At 31.9% G+C, this 23,593-nt stretch overlaps 1 protein-coding gene across 1 annotated transcript; it reads right to left on the bottom strand.

The window, feature by feature from the left end:
* Window positions 1-22,822: 22,822 nt before the first annotated feature.
* On the bottom strand, window positions 22,823-23,308 carry LOC103313365 (ctenidin-3). The gene is made up of 2 exons (XM_008196420.3): window positions 23,191-23,308; window positions 22,823-23,139 (listed from the first exon to the last, which is right to left on the bottom strand). Exons 1-2 carry the CDS (start codon window positions 23,230-23,232, stop codon window positions 22,858-22,860), a joined length of 324 nt encoding a protein of 107 aa, XP_008194642.2. The 5' UTR covers window positions 23,233-23,308; the 3' UTR covers window positions 22,823-22,857.
* Between the last annotated feature and the right edge of the window lie 285 nt (window positions 23,309-23,593).

The raw sequence follows: 23,593 nt of genomic DNA, 5'->3' as shown, positions 1-23,593 counted from the left end.
AACCCGCGACCTCCCCGTTCGTAAGTGGCGCTTATACCACTGAGCCACCGGGGCCCCAAGTACTGACCGTCTTTTGCAGATATTTTAACACAAACTGAAACACCCGTTATATGAAAAAATGGCGAAATTATCAGCGTGTTAAATAATAAATTTATAATTTTTTTTAATTTTAGTAAAAGTCTAAAAAGGCAAATAATAATATTATTGTCATAATTTGGTGATTTTTCTGTCTCGAATAAAAACCAAAAATTTCGGTTTTATAAACATTTTATAATTATTACATAACATTTGTGACCAGATTTTTTGTTGGTTTTTACTTCAAAAACGTGCTTAAACTCTGTCAAATTTAACATAATTTTTGGCTTAATTTGATACGTTTTCAGTCCGTTTTTAACAAGAATTTGCGAAATTTTTGTGTTTCTAATCTTTTTTTACTGTGTGTCTATAAATCACCGTCAACTAATTGTTTGGTGTTGGCAATAAAATAGGCAAATCCTTGCGTCACAATCCGTAATATTGTCAAATATGAGGAACGAGCGTGCGTTCTTTGGCCCCCTCATCGTCACCCACATTGTTCCCAACCTCGCCCAAATTATGATAATAAATTCCGTTGAAGAATAACGAAAAACCTCGACACCACGTTGGAATTTCATCGGCGGTCGCATTTCGTCCAATTTTCCTTAATTATAAGCAATAAAATCAGCAGTAAAACTCGTAATTATCGCATCTCTAAAAACCGGAAAGACAAAAGCTCGATTTTTTACTCGTCGTCGTCGTGGTCGTCTTGTACATCTACCGTGTAGATAACGACATTGTTCGAAGATGGGTCACAAGATATGACAAAGGTAAATGATTGCCTCCTCGTACGAAAAAAACCGGAGGAAAGTTTGAGGACCGCCGGAACCACCGATTCACAGCATGGTGGCGCTACGCCTCGTATTATATATGGCTACATCTCATTCCTGAATGGGGCCCTGCACCGACAGGGACGGAGCGGCCCGATGGATTAATCGGCCAAATAAAGCGGCCATTAATCATGCAAATTGGGCGACAGTAGGAGAAGCGCTACAGCTCAAGGTCATCGAGTGACAATCGATGCGAGATTATCTAACGCGCGTCACATAAATTCATAGATTATCTGATCGAATTCTTTTTACAGTAGATTCCATGTTGGACCGAATTCCGACTTGTAAAACTAAATTATTACTGTTTTTTACGCTATAATTGGGATTTAGGAGGAGATTTGACAGTTTCCTGTCGATCGACGTTTGCAACATAAATCAGGGAAACATTCCTTATCGAACGTTTTCGGGGAATTGATTTAACGGTGGTCACAATTTTCTAATTTTGATATTTGATACCGCGTGATGTCACTGCTGATGCAATCACAAGCAGGAAACCTACTCGAGTTCGATAACTCTTTTATTTCTACCACAAAAATTTTCCAGAAATTTCGCTCCCGAAATTTGAATAAAAATTGGCATTATTCCTTCTGACATTTCAAAAATCTGAATAAAACAAAACAACTTGGTCAAAATTTTTAAATAATTACCTACAAAAAAATTACCAAGGTCACAATAATCAAATATTTACCTTAAAAATGTGCCCATTTTACGTAAAATTGTCTGAGGATTCCAAATCTGTCAGAATTTTTGTTCTACGATTCGTAGTTTTGGAAATATTGGACTAAATATGGTCGATTTTAACTTATTCAAAAAATTAAAAAAAAATTGAATTAAAGCGACTTGTTGTCCTATCTATTAATTAATTATCTATTTCTAAGCAAAATGTTGTGGAAATTGAGTCCAAATTGCGCAAATAGTCCAAAAAACTTGATTAAAAAAATTCAAAAAATCACGTAATTGGTTTAAACTTTGTCTTTTTTGACTTTTTCCAAAGCTTAATGCCTGGACAATATCTTGCCTAAAGCCAAAAAATGGCTTATTCTGGCTTAAAACATTAATTTACAAATGATTCATTGCTTAGAAACGAAAAAACATTCAAAAAAGCTTTATTCTAGCTCAAACGAACGACTTAAGCTAAGGCTTAAAAGAAAATGATTCATTTTTGATAAAGTTGTGCTTAGAGACGAGAAAATTTTTTTGGAAATGGCCAAAAACTACCAACATTATCCAAAATGTGTTTTCTTTATTATTATTATTATTATTATTATTATTATTATTATTATTATTATTATTATTAATTATTATTATTATTATTATTATTATTATTATTATTATTATTATCATTATTATTATTATTGTAAATGCAAAATAGTGAATTAAAGATTCATATTAAAGGTTAAAATAAAAAAAAGTCCGGAAATAATTCTTGATTTCTCTTGATTCTTGATTGAAAGAACAGAGAAAGGAAGACAGAAGCTATGAGAGCTGCAGTAAGTAGAAAGAAGACAGTAAATAAAGACAGGAAGAAAGAAGAGCAAATAGAAAACAGGAAAACTATACTATGAAGAAAAAAAAATTATTATTTAATACTATTATTATTATTATTATTATTTTATTATTATGTGCAAAAGATGAACGTTTTTTCCCGCAATTCTGTTAAATTAAGTAAGCAAAAATGACTAATTACGTCCAAAATTTTTACTTAAAAAAACGACTACTTTCTAAATTTTCTAAAATTTGACAAAACATTTCTAATTAAGGTTGAAAATAACGTTATTGTGATCTATTTCTCCACTTAGTTTCTTTTATAGGTAAGTAAAAAATTAGTTTTTTGCAAAATTCTCCCAAAAATGACGAATAATTAATCATTCATTTATAATTTTTGTCTTTTATTACGTTGAAAAGTAAAATAGATCAAAAAATTTCCAATAAACGTCAAAATCTATCATATTTTTTGCAGCGTTTTAATAAGTTTTTTAACAAAATCTTGCATAATTTCTCAAAAATTACAAATGAAGGTCGGCATAATTGTATTTTAATTTTTTTTTTTGTTAAAAATATTCACTTTTATCCAACATTTAATCAAAAAAATGACCAATTGAGATGGAAATTAACAATTTTTTGGCTGTTTAGAGTAATTTAGCTATTTTTTCTAATCTAAATTTTAATAAGCCATATTTAATTAAGTCAAAAATAACGTTATTTCGGTTAGTTGACTTAATATTGATAATAGTTCTAACAGCCCGACCAGAAATGAAAGTTGAATCAATTTTGCATTGAAGAAAGAAGAAAAAAAAAAAGAAAAAAAATTTTTTTTGCATAAAATTTGAAAATGATATGTGTTTAAAATTTATCCTCTTGAAAGCTTTTGTTGCTGTCGATAATTTGAATACGTATTTCTTTAATTTAAATAACCAAACCAGCATAACTGAATTCCTTATTGATTTAAAATGCGATTAAATCTTGTTTGGGGACCGCTGGCCGCGCCGGGGGTAGCTGCGGACATCGAGCATAACTATAAGCTATTTAGAAATGTCAAAATCACATTATTCAAAGCGGCATTCCAAGCGATATGTAGCCATAACTCGTGAGCGTCATGGAGATTTCGGTTCGACTCGTTCGTTGCTTCGTTGGGCGTAAGAAAAAATTTTTATTATTATTATGAGAAGACCGAGCTACCAAATTTGGCCGTCGCGCCGCCTCAACTATTTATTTATTTGAATTTCTAATAGAGTTTTGAGGAAAAACCCCCAACATATTATTTTTCAATTCGGTAAAAAACCCAGATTAATTTATTAAAAGTCAATTATTAAACCTTTAGTTACCGAAAATTAGTTTCAAGTAGGTATACAGGCTGTTTCCTGAATTAGCTACTACTCAAACTTATGATTTTTTTAATTGAACACCCTGTAGCTTTTGCATTTTTGGATGTAACTTTTATATTTACAGGCTGTTTCATCTAATCCGTCTAAATGCAGTAAAAAACATATGTTTTTGTATAAAATAAGAAAATTGGTACCGACTTCCGGTATAACCGGAAGTGCCGCCATGTTGAAAATATTTTCATTGATTAGGACCTAACGGATTATGGTTGTACACCAATTTTCAGTTCAATATTATTATCCGAACTTTTAATACTTCTAATGGGCGGTTTAGATGCCTCACCCTGTAGTTATAAGAACTGCCATATTTATTCGGTTACAAATTAGGGTAGAAGGGAAAATATGGTATTGATTTTTTTCAAATAAAATAAAACGTTTGGTTCCGGTACCAATCTTGGTGGTCCCGGGTGCATTCCTGGCATAGCCAACTCGGATGGCCCCAGTCGCCTCACCCCTCCGGAATTATGACATCGCAGGACAATAAGAATAATAAGAAAAGTAAAACCGTTGCGTGGTCAAGAAGTGCCATCGACGAAATCCAATAATAATAAAGAAAGCGTCGGTACCACGCAGCGCCGACTCTAAGTAGGCATGGGAAAAACATGTGAAGGTGCCCGCGCCCATTTATCATAAACCCACCCCGCTCGTAAACAAACCATCAAAGGACACCATGGATGTTGGGCGCTTCTTTATCAAGATCTAGCCGGCTTTGATTAATATTAATAGTGGCTTCGGCGATTGAGATATATCGCGGGAGGCGCAACGCGCGTTTCAATTGTTTTTCGGGATAGTTATATATCGCAAAATATGGGAGAACAATACTTGGGTTTTTAAATTTGTGTGATGATGACTCGATGATTTCTCTCGTTATTTATTTACTTAAGCGCGTTTTGAATATTTCAGTTTTTTCCACTTAAGCGGACACTCTAACACAATATTTACTCAGCTCTTCAGTTTCGATGTGGAGTCGAGGACTGTTCAACAATTAAATACATTGTTACCGGCGATGTATATCGTAATAATATTTATCACTCCAAGGTCTCCACAACTACAAAGTCATCTCTCTAGTGGTCGGAGACGGCTTTGCACCCTTTTTGACCTCTACTAAGACAAGGGTGACTCACCTCTCGGACGTCACTATTCAAAAGACGCGACTAATTGAGGCTTGTGTGGAGATTTCAATGAGCGACGAGAATCGAAACCGATTTCATTATTTACTCCGGATTTTCTCAAGGTTCACCAAAAAAAAAAAAAAAAACTAACTTGAGTTCGTCTCCTACTCCACCATTGATATCTAGTGTTACAAGAGCAATAAATCAAGATACCTGAGCAAAATAAATGACATTTATTATTCGACGTTTAATGGCACCAACGTTTGTAATAATAATAAACGTCATACAACGAATTTAAGAAAGCGGAAATGGTGGGTTCGTTTCTTGCTCTAGCGTCGATATCTCTACACATTTTGCAACTACGAAGCAATTTTAACACTCACTCTTAAATATTTCGTCAAATTTCGGTAAAAACTAGTCAGAATTTAAGTGTTTTGGGTGTTTAAGCACGTTTTTGTAGTATACAGGGTGATTCATTTAGGACCTACATTTGAAACTTTTCAACTTCTAATATAACTAGAGCTTTAAAATTTTGTACACGTTCTAAATCGACCATTCCGAGTTCAACTAAATCATTTTCTAAATGGATGGGCTTCCGGAATTACAAAAAATTGGCGCCAAGTTTGAAATTTTAAACAGTAACCACATTTTTATTGCATATTTGAATTCACATTCTCAAGCTGAGTAAAATTTACCCAAGTTGTTGGTACTTATCTGTCATAGTTATTGACATATGTCAATTTTTTTGAAAAATTTTTATTTACAAGGGTAGATATCGCGATAAGTGAATAATTTTTTTTTGCGTTTGATAACCGAAGGTTTGAAGAGTTTTCGAGAATTTTCAAAATTGTCAACTGTTAAAACTCATGGCTAGTATGATTTTTTCAAAATGGTTTTTAAAAAACTGCTATAACTCGGTTTTTTGAAATGGAACGACCCTATTTTCTTAACGGCAGCCGAAAGAATTTTGATGTTTATGGTGATTTATCAATACGTCCTATACTTATCTCTTACAGTTTTTGAAAAAAATCACAAAAAACGGATTTTACTGCGTAATTTTCATAGTTAATCAAGTAGACCTTGTAAAATGGTCAACAATTGTCAAACTTCAGTATTTTATTTAGTTTTTAGCTGATTTATTATCGAATAAGCAATAAAACAAAAATATTTAATTATTGTTTATTATAACTTAGTGAATTATGTAAAGTAACTCAGTCAGTCTGCCATCGAATTTTGAACTTCTTGAGTGAAAATCGTGAACAAATATGACATTTCTTTTAATTAACAGCACAATTTTATTGTATTTTTCCAAAGTTTACTTGATTAAAAATGAAAATAATGAGCTAAAATTCAGTTTTTTGCGATTATTTCAAAAACTATAAGTGATAGATATAGAAGATGTTAATAAAAGTCTGCATAAAAATTGATGTTCTTTTGATTGCCATTGAAAAAAACAGGGTCATTCCATAAAAAAACTGTTTTATAATAATTTTTTAATCATGATTTTCAAAAAATCATAGTAGCCTTGCAATTTGACAGTTGACAATCATGAAAATTCGAGAAGACACTTCGAATCTTTGGTTATCAAATGCAAAAGGAATTATTTACTTTTTGTGAAAGGTTCATGCACAGTGATATTTTAAATAAACTCATGCAAATAAAAATGTATATAGTAAAATTTACATACGTTAAAAACTATGACAGATAAGTATTAATAACTAAGGCACATTTTACACAGTTTCAAGAGGCGAATTCAAAAATGCAATAAAAATAGGTGGTCCCGATTTAAAATTTCAAATTTGGCGTCAAATTCTCGAAATTCCGGAAATTCAGCCATTTTGAAAATAATCTAATTGAACTCACAATGGTCGATTTAGTTTGTGTACAAAATCTTAAAGCTCTAGCTATATTAGAAATTAAAAAATTTCTAATGTTGGCTTTAAATGAAACACCTTGTATACCAACGTTTGAAAAATTTGCGTTCCTCGCCACCTGCGTTTTGGACGCAAATCTCTTGAGCCCGTCCGTCGTCTTCCTGTCCATTCTGTCGGCACGTCGAGTAAAACCGTTCCATTGTCCCATTTGTCATTCGTGTGACAATGAAATTGCACCCCCGACCCTCGTAATACATCAATTATGACATGTGTCAACTGAAGGAAAAAAGATTAGGGCGCCTGCGGCGGTCGCAGCCATTTAACACTAATCTCCAGTTACCATCTTGATCTACGACTCGAGTATTTTAAATATGTCGTAATGCAGCCGAGGGATGATGAAAAAATTCAGAGATTTCGATGCGAGATCAGAACGGAAACCGAAATCCACACAAAAAACCAGCCGGGTTATAAGGCATTTTTTAACCAAATCTAACTCAAACGAGCGACCCGACGGTCAATACGAACATGGAATCGCATTTTGCCGGAGATTACGTAAGCGTGCAAGATTTCATCACATTCGGACTACATGAAAAATTTTAAAAATTTTTGTTCGTTGATTGTAATAAGGCAAATAAATGCGTTCGGTGGACAATGCGGGTGAGTGCAGTCTTGCGGCAGTGGCCTCGGTCAAGTGTGTCTAAGTGTGAGAGCGTTCCGAAATCACGCACGGTAATTTGATATTGCATGTCATTTGTTGGCGTTGGCTCGAAGAAAATAAATCATTTCGAGTTTTCGGCCAAAATTACGAACAGATCTGCATACAATGCGTGCGTAAATCATCCGTCAACAACAACAACAACTTGACAAATGCTCTTAAATAAAAGTATAAGATGGAAAAACGCGTGGAACAACAACACCTGTTGATAGTTAGTGGTCGGTCGGTGAAAGCCGAAATTAATAACAGCCAAAGAGGTGGGCCCACTCGTCAAACCCATAATCAAAAAACACTTAATACCGGAGTAGGTAATGAAAATTGGTAGCAACCTACCATTTAGCTAAGTGACAAATTATTATTTAATTTGCTGGGAAGAGAGCCGACGTGTTCATCATCAGCTCAACCAGCCATTCATTATCCGATGGAGCGGACACACCCTCTGTTTACACGGATTTGGGGCTTATCGACGGATTTTACGAAAATACTGTCAGGACCTACGTTACATTTTACATTTTGACTGATCTTCTTAGCGACAGATAAGAAAAGGGACACAAAACTTGGTCACACACTTTTTGTCGACTCTTTGTATTGTAGATTAAAATCCAGAAAAATAAAAAAAATAACGGGTATTTTTCTGTTATTCAAAAAAAAGCAGCAAAGTTTGCAAACAGCAAGTTTTAGATTTCGCTGAATATTTCTTAAACCAAAACAAATTTTTTGGTTCATAAAAGAGTGTACCATCTCAGGTGGTTCTGGAATATGAATTTTCCGCATTTATTTATATTATTTCTATGAAATTTCTGAAAAATAGCAATTTTTCTTGAAAAAAGCGGCCTACTACGATCCTTTTTCATTTATAGATACTTTGTACAATGTGTTCAAAAATGATTGTTCATCAAGTCACCTATGAAATTTGAATGTAATGTGCCGCTTAATTGTGTCAAAGTGACAGATCCGTCAAAATAATGCAAAAAAAATCGAATACAACAACAAAAATCACAGAAATATCAAACACAAATCAAAACAAACCCTACACTTGAAACAATTTTCTCGAAAAATGCAAAAAAGTGTGTAAAAAGCTAATTCAAAGATTTGACAGAGAAACTACAATAGTCATTTGGAGGAAGCATTGAATTTGAAATCCATAGTCAACTTGATGAACAAGCATTTTTGAACACTTTGTATTATAATAAGGCAAAAAGCTACATGTAGTAAAATAAACTTTCCTGAAAAAGTAAAAATTTTAACTGTAAATTCATATTTCGAATAATTAAAAAACAAATCTAAAGACAAATTAAACTTTTTTGTGATTTTTTTGATGTTGCTATTTTATGTCGTTAATTCAAAATAAACCATTTTCGTCCAAACCATAAATCGCTGATTGAAACGTTTTCAGCAAATTCTAAACTAGTTTTTTTGTTTTTAATCGTTTTTTGAGCTAGAATAAGGCGTTTGTGTCAGTTCTATCAAAGTTTTTTTGTTTTAAGGCTAAGAATCATCCAAAATAAGCCGTTTTTATCCACTTTTCAGGGAGTTTTCCTGTTTTTAAGCAAGAAATTGTACAAAATAAATAGTTTTGAGAAAAAATGTGCTAATAAAACGCAAAATTAAAAAAATGTTGTTTTTGTTTTTTGACCCAATTAATTATTTTTCAACTCAAAAACATGTTTAAAAGTTTGGAAAAGTAGGAATAGCTCTTTTTTTTCGTCCAAATCTTGTCATTTTCGGCTTGTTTTTTACGCAATGTCGCTCAAAAATAAATGAAATGAAGTGACACAGGCCAAGTACTTTTAGAATCTTTTTTTTAGTTGTGTTTACACAAGATCTAACAAAATAAATGAGTTTCAGGTTCAAAAACGAACTGAAATGATATAAATTTCGTGTTTTTTGGCCAGGTTTAGCGAAATATTTTGGAAAATGTTATAATACGAAATACGAAAAACCAAAAATTACAATTTATTTCGGTTTATTTTTGTTAATAAATAATTAAAATCTTGTGAACTTTTTCGTTTTTGTTTGAAAAAACAGCCAAGAAAGTGTGTGTAATTTTTTTTTAATTCAAAATAATTCAAAAACATAACATGATTTTTGACTAATAAATGTAGTTTTTTAGCTTATTTTGACAAAATTTCGCTCAAAAATGAACAAAATCGAGAATTTTCATTTATGTATTTTTTGGTATGTTTTGACAAAGTTCTTACAAAATAAATCAATCTTAACATAAAAAAAGATAAGATAGCATCAGTTTCGATCTAATTTGGTGATTTTTCAACAAATTCCGAATTTGTTTTCGAAAAAAAATTAGTTTTTGCTTTAACAGGACTCGAAAAAAACTAAAATAAAGCCCATTTTTAAAAGTTTTTATACAACTTGCTTTGTTGTACGTCTGTCTGTTTTACCTTTTCTAAGCTAAATTTGAGAGGGTTTCTGTTGTCCGAATGAACAGAAATTTTGCATACTTACGTAATCTACGTGACAACGCAATTCTATGCAGTTAATTACCTCCTAATAATCTCATTTGATAGAAAAAAACATCAATTTATCTTTTTTAGTTGCATGTATTAATTAAAAGCTTTTTTAAAAAAACATTTTGCGAAATAATTGGATGAGTAACGTGCTCAAAATAGGCAAAAATAAGATATTTTTGGGTTTAAATTAGTGGTTTTTCGGTCAAGTCTAACAAAATCTCGAAAAATAAAATAATTTTTTTGCATAAGAAATTTGCTAAATTAGACCAAAATTAGTACGAAAATGACATTATTTTTGCATTATTTAAGCAATGTGGACGTTTTCAGCCAAAAACTTAATTATTTCGAAACTGCATCTCAAAAATAATTAAAAAAATCGACGCTTTAGTCGTTTTTTTTGTGAAAAATCAGTTTAAAGTGACGATAAGTGACTTTTAGATGTAAAAATAATTTCTCTAAATTAAAATCCAGTTCATTCATAAACTGAAAACTCATGTATTTTGTAAATCTTCAAAACAAAAAGGTAAAATTTTGAGTTAAAAATGTCAGATATTGAAAAAAAATCGAAAATGGTATTATATTGTCAGCCAAAATAAACCAAAATGCATCAAAAATTGTCAAAAATTTTTTCAAAAACTTTGTCAAACCTAAAGAGCGTTTTTCGCTAAAATATACAAACACTGACCAAAGTTGCCTGAAAATTACATTATGTTAGCTTTTTTCATGGTTTTGGCACACTTTTAAACCAGAAACAAAAAAATCAAAAAAGTTAGTAGACGCCCATTTTCGGCATAACCGGAAGTTCCGACATCTTGTTGACAATTAATACTTCAAATTAAGTTTAAATTCATGAGTAATTGGCATAAAAAATTCAAACATTGCCGCTTTTTGTGGGAATTTGTGCTATTTGTTGTAATTTTGAGATGAAAGCTCGCCGCTTCCGTCAAAGCTGCACTCCATCTTGAGCGAACATGACAACCGATTTGGTTCAAATAGGAGCGCGTTTTGGTTGTATAACACCCAGCCTACCTCTTGTAGTTGTCACTTTGGAGCTTTCGCATCAGCGACGAACGCCCACCAGCACGACGACGGACATAAGCTACGCCAAGCTTTCCAAAAAAAATGCCAGCTTGTAAACCAGTCAAGTCGGCCATGAATGACGTGCATCAAAATCGAAATTTCGGGGGCGGCGCTACCGAGAGGCCATATTTAATTTCGGCAATTAACCGGCACCGCCTCAAAAGGACCTCTTTTTGCGCCGATCGAATTTATCGCCGCTAATTACCAGTGCTGCCCCTGATGGCATGCGGGCACTGTTGCCAACCGTACCGCTGCCAATCGACGATTTGCGCGGAAAAAAATCCCGAAAAAGGGGAATTCCCAAACGGATGGCAACACTGTATAGAGGCGACCGTAAATCGTTACTCTGTGGGCCCGGTGTTTGACAAGCAATGCTGACAACTGTGTAAATATTAAACGTGGACGTTAACCACGTAATGATCCAAGTCAACACACAACTTCAAACAAATCAAAGCGCGCTGAATTTGACAGTTTACCGAGAAATTATTACTATTGTCTTAGCACTGACGCACAGCTTGGGACCAACCATCAAAAATGTAAAGAAATCATAAAACTACGACAAACACATGACAAAAGATAAGAGGGGCGGCATTTTTAGATAACTTGAGGTATTTCAAATATTTAGCGTTTTTTGAAAATTTTTGGTTTTGCACTTTTCATTTCAAAAAGTTTTAGAAATCGTATTTGGACAATCAAATAAGAAAGCAGTTATCTCTCCTTCATTGTGTTTAAAATTGGAAAAAAACTTTTTGGACAAATTCTACAAGATAAAAGTCAATTTTTTCAAATAGAATGCCCCAATTTTTTTTTCACCAAGTGGAAGAAAATTTTATTCTGCATCGATCTATATTAGCATTCCCTATATCTATCTGTGATAATTTTCAAGTTATGTTGGTTTTCTTTGTTTGAAAAACTTCGATTTCTTATATTTTAATCACGTTTCCATGGCAACCTATGCCTAATGAATTTCTCACGGCCATCTATAGTCATATTAAGAATAAAATTCTTTACCATTTAGTGAAATAAAATTGCGGTATTTCATTTAAAATTTTTGAGTTATGGCTCTTTGACTTAATCTTAAAAATTTGGGATTTGCTAACTTCAAAAAAATTACGTTTAAAGCACGAACAAGCGGTAGCGAGTGACTACAACATTTGATGACTAAGGTATTTCCATGAACGGTTCGCCAGGAGCCACGACATTTTATTACAACACCTAATTATGCCAAAAATTTTGTTATTTTGACATTTCGTTGCATTTGTTTTGTTTTTAAGAGAGAAACTTATTGAATTTGCAAAATTTCGTCAAAAATTAAGAAAACTAGATCAAAATAGACGACTTTTCGTCTATTTACTACCGGTTACTACATCATTTTCTAAACGAAATTTCTTTAAAAAAAGTAAAAAATTTTATTGTTTTTTTATCATTTTCATTTAATTTATCTTGTTTTTGCGAGTAAAATTTCCCTTATTTTGGAAAATTTTGTCAAAAAATAACAGAATTTGGTTAAATTCGATGTTTTTCGACTGTTTTAAGGCATTTAACTTGTCTTTTCATTAATACACGATGAAAAATTATCTGTCAAAAAATCGTCAATTTGACATTTTTTGCTCTAATCTGTTTTTAGCAAAAAATTATCGGTTTTCGTTTTAACTAGTGAAACTTTTCAGTCAAAATTTCCAAAATTTTGTTAAAAATTAATGTTTTAAGGTTTGTTTAAAGAGATTCAAATCTTTTTTTTATTAAAGAAAAAATTATCTCTGTCAAAAATGTTGTTATTTCCACATTTTTGGTCTGTCTTGTATTTGAGGGAGAAACTTATTTAATTTGCAAAATTCCTCAAAAATTAACAAAATCAGATGAAAATAGACGTCTTTTCGTCTATTCACTACCGGTTTTTACCTTATTTTTTAAACCAAATTTCTTTAAAACCATAAAAAGATCAAAAGTTTTACTATTTTTTTTATATTTTTCGTTCAATTTATCTTATTTTTGTCAGTGAAACTTCCCTTATGTTGAAAAATTTCATTAAAAGTTAACAGAATTTGGTTAAAATCGATGTTTTTTGTCTGTTTAAAGACATTTAATTTTTCTATTCATTAAAACATGTCGAAAAATGTCAAAAATACCGTTAATTTGACATTTTTTGAGCGAGAAATTACTATTTTTTTGCTGTTTTTCATTTTACTAGTAAAACTTTTCAGTCAAAATTTCCAAAATTTTGTTAAAAATTAATGTTTTATTGTCTGTTTAAAAAGATTTAATTCTTCTTTCCATTAAAGAGAAATTATCTATGTCAAAAATTTTGTTATTTCTTTATTTTTGAGTAAGAAATTTATTTCAATTGCTATTTTTTTAGAAACTTTAAAACACGAAAGAAAAGATCTAAACCTTCCCTTTTAAATAAACAAAAAAAAAATTTAAAATTTTTGAAACCGGTAGAGTTATCGATTTTTGAAGTCAAAGATGCAAATCAAAAATTTTCAAAAAAAAAATTATATTTTGAAAACAACTAAATCTATAAAAAAATAATAAAATAACTCCAGTGAACCAAAAATTTAGTAAAAAACAATAAAATCAGTGAGTTGAAAAATTTTTTGTTAGAACTTCCAATAAACTTCTAAGGTGGAGTTAAACAAACGAATCCGCCCTGAATTTGACAGTTTACCGAGAAAACCCTCTACTCTAAGCCGCCTCAGTATTATTTGCTCGAGATTTTCCAAGCGCGTTAATCAACGCCATAAAACCCGCATCTAATCTAATCAAGATGGCTGCAGCATCCGACTAGAAAAACCAAGACATCCGAATGTCAAACAAATGACCCTGAAAAAGACAATCGTTGTCGGGTTAGAGTTTAACAGGATTTTTACGACGAAAGCACCGTAATATCATTGTCCGATGCGGAAGAACGCCGGCGGAACAAAGAAAGCCGACCATCTGGACGCGCAAACTTGCGAAAATCGGCTTTTTGGGGGAAAACCCGAAACTGGGGATTTTGACAAAATGGATTATGAAACGAACGGCGAGGGTAATGCAGGGCCGCGCCTTGCATTTTACTGCGGCTAATTGTTATTTATTAGCAGGGACGGACTCGGCCACATTGGCCGCAGCCATCGTTTTGCTCATTTTTAGCATTGTTGCTGCTGATGGCCATCCGAATAAATAGCAATTACCAACCACATAATAGCCATTCTAAGTCCAATCGACCAGTTCTCAAAAATTTTATTCTTTTGAAGAGTTTGGCACACTGTTTGCCATTAACTTTCTATTGTTTTTAAATAATTTATTTATCAGAAGTATATATGTACTTCCGTTAAATATAAATATACATATAAATATAAATATAAATATAAATATAAATATAAATATAAATATAAATATAAATATAAATATAAATATAAATATAAATATAAATATAAATATAAATATAAATATAAATATAAATATAAATATAAATATAAATATAAATATAAATATAAATATAAATATAAATATAAATATAAATATAAATATAAATATAAATATAAATATAAACATAGATATAAACATATTTAGTTCATTTTCATAAAAACCATTGTGGTGGAAAATGGGTACTCTTGGCATTAACTTTTATGAGTTGTCATGGTAACAGGTTAGTCAATTCCACCACAATGTTTTTTTATCAAAGTGAACCGAAAGTATAAATAAAAATATAAGTATAAGGATATGTATAAATATAAATATAAATATAAATATAAATATAAATATAAATATAAATATAAATATAAATATAAATATAAATATAAATATAAATATAAATATAAATATAAATATAAATATAAATGTATATATATATATATATATATAAATATAAACATAGATATAAACATATTTAGTTCATTTTCATAAAAACCATTGTGGTGGAAAATGGGTACTCTTGGCATTAACTTTTATGAGTTGTCATGGTAACAGGTTAGTCAATTCCACCACAATGTTTTTTATCAAAGTGAACCGAATGTATAAATAAAAATATAAGTATAAGTAAAAGTATATGTATAAATATAAATATAAATATAAATATAAATATAAATATAAATATAAATATAAATATAAATATAAATATAAATATAAATATAAATATAAATATAAATATAAATATAAATATAAATATAAATATAAATATAAATATAAATATAAATATAAATATAAATATAAATATAAATATAAATGTATATATATAAACATAGATATAAACATATTTAGTTCATTTTCATAAAAACCATTGTGGTGGAAAATGGGTACTCTTGGCATTAACTTTTATGAGTTGTCATGGTAACAGGTTAGTTAATTCCACCACAATGTTTTTTATCAAAGTGAACCGAATGTATAAATAAAAATATAAGTATAAGTAAAAGTATATGTATAAATATAAATATAAATATAAATATAAATATAAATATAAATATAAATATACATATAAAATATATAAATATAAGTATAAATATAAATATAGAAGAGGAATTTTTCGAAATAGTGCAGTTTGCGGTTAGAAGAGCCCGAGTGACAACTCCAGCTCGAAAACATTAATCTTTGTTAGTGGCTTCATTGTTAGCTATGACGTCGCAGTTTGTTGGATCGAAAAGCACGACGGAATCCAGTTAGATATAGTTGGTCGAGGACGAAGAACTAGACTATAGTTTCGATATTTCCATTTTTAAATACAGAAAAAAATTTTTTTGTTCAACCTTCGACTCTTTACGACCGCCTAGATATCTGCATAATTACGATTATTGTAACAGTTGGGGGGTCGTCTAAGTACTGTTTGTTTGTTATTGCTCAGGTATTTACTGGCAGCATGTCGTGTGCGGGTGGGTGCTTTTTCAAAACTAATGACCAATTTATTTCGAAACGATTGCTAAGGAGATATCTTTCAAGGTCAATCAACTCGAACTAGGATGATGTATGCGAGGAAATTTGAAAATGACAGCTCATTTCCGCGACATTTTTAAAATGCGCAACATTATTACTATACAGGGCGGTGCTATTAATTAGCTTTCTCAACAAAACAAGGCTGATTTAAGCGCCGGTCACTTTGTGTCTGTGTTATAGACGGATCTTGTTTAATTTTTTTGAAATTGTGTCATTTCTACAATCAGTTTCCACATTTTGCTGTTTTTTTGCGACCAAAGCGGCAATTTTGATTCGAATTTTTAGCTTGGTTTGGTAAAATTTCACAAAATTGTTGAAAAATTACATAAATTGCTCTATTACGTATGTGTGCAAAATTTCAGTTCATTCCGATATATTGTCAATTTTTCTAGTTTTTGTGGTCTCTTAGTTATTTTTATTGTGTTCCTGGTCCTTAAATAAATATTTGTTCAATTAGAGTACAAAACAGCCACCATATCGTTTAAACCATCGATTATAGTCAAGGGTTTTTCAGAAAATTTCTGTTTTATTTTTGGAAACAGAGTGCTGTGATTTCTGTTTTTTTTTGGTTTTGATGGTTTTTTCTCCAATATAAATCCCCTATTCTATTGATTTCTAACTGAATTTTGGATTTTAATCTCCAATCAGTCTCCACATTTTGCTGTTTTTTTAAAACGACCACAATTTCCCAGAAAATCGAGAGATCTAAGACCAAGAAAGAGTTGCGTTTCGATCAAAGCGATAATTTCAACCCAAATTCTTAACTTAGTTTAACAAAGTTTATTAAAAATGCTGAAATATTACAAAAACTGCTCTATTACGTATGTGTGCAAAATTCCAGCACATTACGACAACTTGTCAATTTTTCTAGTTTTTGCGATTTCTTGTTTATTTTTTATTCAGTTCTTGTTCCATAAATAAATATTCGTTTAATTAGAGTACAGAGCAGCCACCATATTGTTTAAATCATCGATTATAGTCATGGGTTTTTTACAAAATTTCTGTTTAATTTTTGGAAACAGAGTGCTGTGATATCAGTTTTTCTTTGGTTTTAATGTTTTTTTGTCTAATATAAATCCCCTATTCTATTGATTTCTAACTAAAATTTGGATTTTAATCTTCAGTCTCCACATTTTGCTGTTTTTTTAAAACGACCAAAATTTCCCAGAAAATCGAGATATTTAAGACCAAGAAAGAGTTGCGTTTCGATCAAAGCGGTAATTTCGGCCCAAATTTTTGACTTAATTTAACAAAATTTATCAAAAATGCTGAAACATCACAAAAATTGCTCTATTACGTATGTGTGCAAAATTATAGCACATTCCGATAACTTGCTAATTTTTCTAGTTTTTGTGATTTTTTGTTTATTTTTTATTCAGTTCCTGGTCCATAAATAAATATTCGTTCAATTAGAGTACAAAACAGCCACCATATTGTTTAAACCATTGATTATAGTCAAGGGTTTTTCAGAAAATTTCTGTTTTATTTTTGAACACAGAGTGCTGTGATTTCGGTTTTTCTTTAGTTTTGATGTTTTTTTGTTCAATAAAAATCCCCTATTCTATTGATTTGTGACTGAATTTTGGATTTTAAACTTCAATCAGTCTTCACGTGTTGCTGTTTTTTTTGAAGCGACCAAAAAACCAAGTAACTTAAAACAAAAGAAGCACAAGAAGCGGCAATTTCGACTCGAATTTTCAGCTTGGTTTAGCAAAAATGCTGAAAAAGTACAAAAACAGTTCAATTACGTATGTGTGCAAGATTTCAGTACATTCGGATAACTGGTTAATTCTTCCAGTTTTTGGGATTTTCTTTTATTTTATTGTGGATTAAACACCCGGAACTTTGATTCAGAAAATGTTTGAAAATTTATCGGCTACCGAAAAGTGCAATAGCCTTAGATCTGGGCGGTCCGAGGATCAAATGCCAAGGATCGTCTTTTCACAAAATCGGATTCGTCATCCGGCTTTGAATCTATGAATGTTGATTTTGAACAACCGCCTCTTAAATTATCTCTGGCATACTAATTTGTAAAATATTTCGAGTTTATTGCATTGTAAATCTTAAATGGGCTTTGATTTATTGGCCATAGGATAGAGATATCACATGGGTGTGTTCGGATCATGTTTAATCGATTAACCTACGAAAACTATACAGGGTTACCAAAAACTCAAGCCCACTTGCACTCCGAGAGCGATATTTGCATAAAACATCGTTCATATTTCCTCGCACAATCGGTGATAAATAATACTAATTTGTGTTTGTTGTAAAAAAATTCATTCCTCTCGGCCTAATCGTGGGAATAATGTCGTCTAAACGTTAAAGTGACGGTCACGTGTGCGATTCTCAGGGCCGTACGTGAGGACGTTCCCAGAAGAAGAGTGTGAGGAGTCTTTAGAATTTGAATAAACGAACGAACGAAGACGTGACGGACAATGCGAATTGCGACGAGCGGCGCGAATACTCAACGAGATAACACGCCGGATAAAACCTGTTGTCGTATATCTTAATTTGCTGTCTTATTCAAATGAGATGTCGCCGAAGTGTGCCAAACGAATACAAGAGAGAGCTCGATTATTCAAGATTCAACTGTGGCAGATGAAATGACTCATCGGCCATCTTGGACTTTGAAATCCTACAAAGGATGCAACCAACACTCGCAATTTTCACTTCAATTTCCAATAACGAAGAGACAAATTTTATTAAATTTTTTTATTTAACTTGCTTTGTTGTCTGTCTGTCTGTTTCATATTTTTCGAGCAAAATTTGAGAAAGTCCCCATTGTCCCAATGAATTGAAATTTTGCATACATACGTTAACTGCATGACAATGCAATCCTATGTGCTTAAATACCCTCTAAAGGGGTTTTAACATTAACGGTATATTGGTCATTGGAAAATATATTAATACCTAATCATTTTTATTATATTTCGTTAATTTTGGCAAAAAAGTGGTCAAAGCGATTTCTATAAAAGGGGTTATTATGTACTTTTTTTGGCCACTTGGGCTACTTCAAATAGCAGATTTTTATTGTCTAGATTATCGTTTTATTCTGTTAAAATGTCAAATGCGCTACTTGCGATTTTTTCCAACGCCAGTATTTTCGTTTGTAGTAATCGTAGAAAATCAAAACACGTTCAAAATTTCTTAGCAAGAGTTGATCTAAAGAATTTTGAAACGCCTGTATTAGTATAATGACACAATTACAGTAGAAATTCTTCGATGGGAAAACACTGTATGTTTAGAAACACAAAAGGTTTATTTTAACGTCTACAGAAAATACATATTCTGAAGTATGTATAACTAAAATTACAGTCATTGACAGTGTCTCTTGTAGAAATCTTATTAATTTGTGTCAAAGTTAGTCTTTGCTTTTGCTTCTTACATTTTAAAATTTTTTAAGTACAGAACAAGTTAGCCAAACAAACACATTTTTACAGTACTATTTTAAAAACTATATATAAATTTTTAATTTCTAATTTTTAAAAGCTTTTATTTAACTTGCTTTGTTTTCTGTCTGTCTGTTTCATATTTTCGGAGCCAAATTTGAACGGGTTCCCGTTGTCGCAATGAATTGAAATTTTGCATACTTACGTAATCTGTGTGATATATTTACGAATGGGTTTTCGATGTGTATATACTGTAGCTTTAAAAAAATATAAAAAGATGCACTAAAATTAAAAAATAATATTTTTCTATCAGAGAATGTTTTTGCTTACAAATTAGATTTTTAAAATTTATAAACGCTTTGATAAACATTATTTTTTACTTCTTAGTGCATCTTTTAAAAACAAGTTTTTTTCCAAAAAAAAAACTTTTTTTAAATTTTTTCTATTATGTATCTATTCGTAATAATTTTTAAATATATCTTTAAAAATACAAGAAAAAAAAACAAGTGTCGCACCCTAGTGTTAAGCTGTTCGTAGTTCCAAGTCATTTTACTTGTAATATTATTAAAGTGTGTGGCAGCAACAATGTTTACAATTCTGGTAGTTCCATTTAATTGTTATTAGCGTACTAAGAATTTTATCGCGTTTTTACTTTCTAGATACCTTACATATTAATATTTTACATACTTGTGGATAATTTATGTTATACACGTACTAAAAACCACACGCAATCTGTAAATGTCTCCATCAACCAACTTCTTTATGTTATATTCCGCATTCTTACGCAAACCCAAAGTCTGATGATGTGCAATTTTGTTCCGAAACGGCGGCAAGATAACATTTATAATTCCTTCGAGAAATTGTGTTACAGTTGATTCCGGCGAATTAGCGGTTGTAACCACCATCTTACATTTTATATCAAAATGCGAGGATTTTTCTTTGAAAAAGTGCATCGTACTGTGCTTAGTGTAAATGTTAACAATTACTCGATGGTAACGGTAATGTCCGGCGAGCGTCGAGTTTTATTTGAAAATTGTTTCTCGCTTGGAACAAAACGAGAAAAACGCCTCGTTTAATAGTTTCCTTTTTAGGTGGATGATCTAGCGTTTGCGTTCGGATTTCTGTGAAAATCTCCCATCAGCCAGTGGTTGTCGTAGTTTCTTGACCTACCTACCCAATCCAGCAGTTCGTTGATTGATTATGCGAGCATTGATATTTCCCAATTGCTTGTTTTAATGTTCACTCACTGAACAAAGTCGGATTTAATAGTCAATTAGTATTGTTTGAGTCCTGAAATCGGCCCTGAAATCGCTGTCATTTTTATCGCCGGCGTCATTTAATCGGCTCTTAATATGGATTTCTCGTAATTCGATTAAAAGCTCATGGCTGAGGCGCAGCGGGCGCTCGCGGCACGGCCATCGTCTGTTAGAATCGCCAAGGAATGTCGATCCAACTCGCCGACTTTTCCGCCGGGAAATTCGATTTTTCCGCGCTGGCAACGCTGGAATTCGCGCGCCGCGACTTTGCATATTTCGTTATTTATAGTCCTGAATATGTTTTTCGGTATTTGTTTATATGTTAACAGCGGGTGGCTGGATTTTATTCGAATTTCGAAACCGATATTTTTACGGGTTTTATTACGAGCTGCTCCAAGATAACGCCATAAATAACGCGCTGTTCGTCAACGTGTAAAAAAATTCATAAAGGAGGCGAACCGTGGGGCCCCCGACTCTAAACGAGGACAAGAGACGGATCTGTTCTTGCACACATTAATCTTACGACGGGCACGAGGCCACAAATTCAATCTCAATGATGATAAAAAAAATTTTTTGAGTTTTTATTTGTTCCGGGAATGCGTAATTTGACCAATAGAAATTACCTCCTCTTTGTTTATCTATCGCACAAAAAATTGCAAAGTGTTTGTCATTGGATATTCACGGGCACTCCCCACAATACGACAAACCAATCAGAAGGCGTCTCAAACAAAAAAGTCGTGTTCACTTCGATTAATACAATTATGCAACACTTTAAATTTATTTAGTTTAATGTTTTTTTTTTAGAAAAAAGCTTTATTTAAAAGATGCACTAAAAATTAAAAAATAATATTTTTCTATCAGAGGAGAAATAAAAGCTTTTCTCTAAAAAATACATAACCTAAGACTTCAAAACCCCATGTAACCCCTTTAGGGAGTATTTAACCGCATAGGATTGCACTATCACACAGATTACGTAAGTATGCAAAATTTCAATTCATTGGGACAACGGGAACCCTTTCAAATGTGGCTCCAAAAAAATGAAACAGACAGACAGACAACAAAGCAAGTTAAATAAAAGCTTCTAAAAATTGGAAATTAAAAATGTATATATAATTTTGTGTGAATAATTTTTGAAATAGTACTGTAAAAATGTGTTGGTTAGGCTAACTTGTCCTGTATTTAAAAAATGTTAAAATGTAAGAAGCAAAAGCGAAGACTAACTTTGACACAAATTGATAGTGATAAGATTTTTACAAGAGATACTGTCAATGACTTCAGAATATGTATTTTCTGTAGACGTTAAAATAAATCTTTTGTGTTTCTAAACGTACAATGTTTTCCCATCAAAAAATTCCTACCGTAAGAGCGTCAATATACTAATACAGTTCTTTAGATCAACTCTTGCTGTGAAATTTTGAACGTATGTTGAGTTCCTAGGCAAGTAGCGCATTTGACATTTTAACAGACTAAAACGATGATCTGTCAAAGACAATAAAAATCTGTCAAACTCAATTCCACAGCAAGAGTTGATCTAAAGATTTTTCTTTTCATTTTGAAATTCTTCAGTGGAATTTTAAATTTTTTCAAACGAAAGAAAATAAAACGATAACTAGAATGAAATCAGACTCATACCAAACCAATAGAATTTAAAATATCAAAGAAACTGTAAACAAATCTGAAATAAAACTCAACAGCTAGAAATTGAGCGCTATTTAGGTTACATCTCACTACTTCCTGCTGTCCGACAGTAGGTATTAATAGGAGTTTGTTGTGCAATTTAGTTGGTGGTCTAGGTTTCTTAGGAAAAAACCACAAGAAAGAATCGTACATAAACTACAAGCCAAGAAGCCCAAGTGGCCAAAAAATGACATAACCCCTCCTATAGAAATCGATTCGACCACTTTTTTGCCAAAATTAAGCAAAAAATACATAAAAAATAATAGGGTTTAATTAATTTTCTTTTCAAATTTTTACCTTAAGTTTTTTTCTTATTTCTTGTTTCTTGAGAGACTGGCAAGTTTTTAATAATTTTTACTTTTTTACTTTGTTTGCAATTTCATTTCTATTTTTTAAAATTTTATATTTTCCATTAATTTACCCTTCTCCCCTTTACTTATTATTTATTATTTATATTATCAAGAATCGAAAATTATGAAAACCAAATAAATAATGCCGCTATTTATGGGAAAATCCGGGAGGAAAATGCGAAAAGGTGAAAAAGCAGACAAAAATATTTGCTTGAATTTTTTATTCTACTTTGCCACTACTCTATTGTTCGCCCACTTTATCATCGCCCTTTTGCTCGTCATCAGCACTTCGTTTAATTTTGCCGCCCCCTTCTTTGGCCTTCTCCTCAGCTTTGCCTTCCTCTTCCGTCGCTTCGGTCGCGCACCGTTTGACTTTCGGGTGGCCTATGAGACCGCCACCTGCGCCAGCGCCGCCCCCGGCGCCGGCGCCAGCCCCCGCTGAAAAACCGACGCTGCCCCCGAAGCCGCCACCCATGCCGGCCTCACCGCCGCCACCCCCTTGGGCTGTAACTTCCAAAGTTACCTAAAAAAAATACTTTCGGGTTTTTGGTTATTTCCGGTATGGGGTACTTACAGCAACCAGGACGACTAAAAACACAACTAGGAGTTTGTTCATTTTGATGATTTCTGTGCGATAGCGCGGCTTGTGGCGTATTTATATTGTGGTAGAAGAGTTATTATAATTTTTTATTTTGAGTAAGTAATAAGGTGACCGGATGTGCACTTGTAATTACTAGAGTTAGGTTTCATGTAAAAGTTGTTGATTTTTGATGAGATAAGTGGGCAAAGGTGTGATTTAACTAATTAGGGGCACTTTTATCGGTGATTATTTGTTGTTGGAGAGTGACGAAAAAGGAAGTTTGGGCAATTATTTTTTACAATAATTGGGAATTGCAAAAATTAGGTCCAAAAAACCAAACTATAATTATTGCCTCTGATCTGTTCGTTTCTGTTTATGCGTTTTATAACACTTTTCA

This window comes from Tribolium castaneum, chromosome 8, assembly GCF_031307605.1.
Source record: "Tribolium castaneum strain GA2 chromosome 8, icTriCast1.1, whole genome shotgun sequence".
NCBI lineage: Eukaryota > Metazoa > Arthropoda > Insecta > Coleoptera > Tenebrionidae > Tribolium > Tribolium castaneum.
The sequence above is the reverse complement of the archived record's forward strand: the minus strand, read 5'-3'. Positions and strand labels throughout refer to the sequence as shown.

What these genes read in the sequence shown, in the direction of transcription:
- LOC103313365 (XM_008196420.3), bottom strand. Translation starts at nt 23,232, where the DNA reads ATGAACAAACTCCTAGTTGTGTTTTTAGTCGTCCTGGTTGCT. An exon ending in TTTTAGTCGTCCTGGTTGCT is followed by an intron (nt 23,140 to 23,190) that starts GTAAGTACCCCA and finishes TATTTTTTTTAG; the next exon opens with GTAACTTTGGAAGTTACAGC.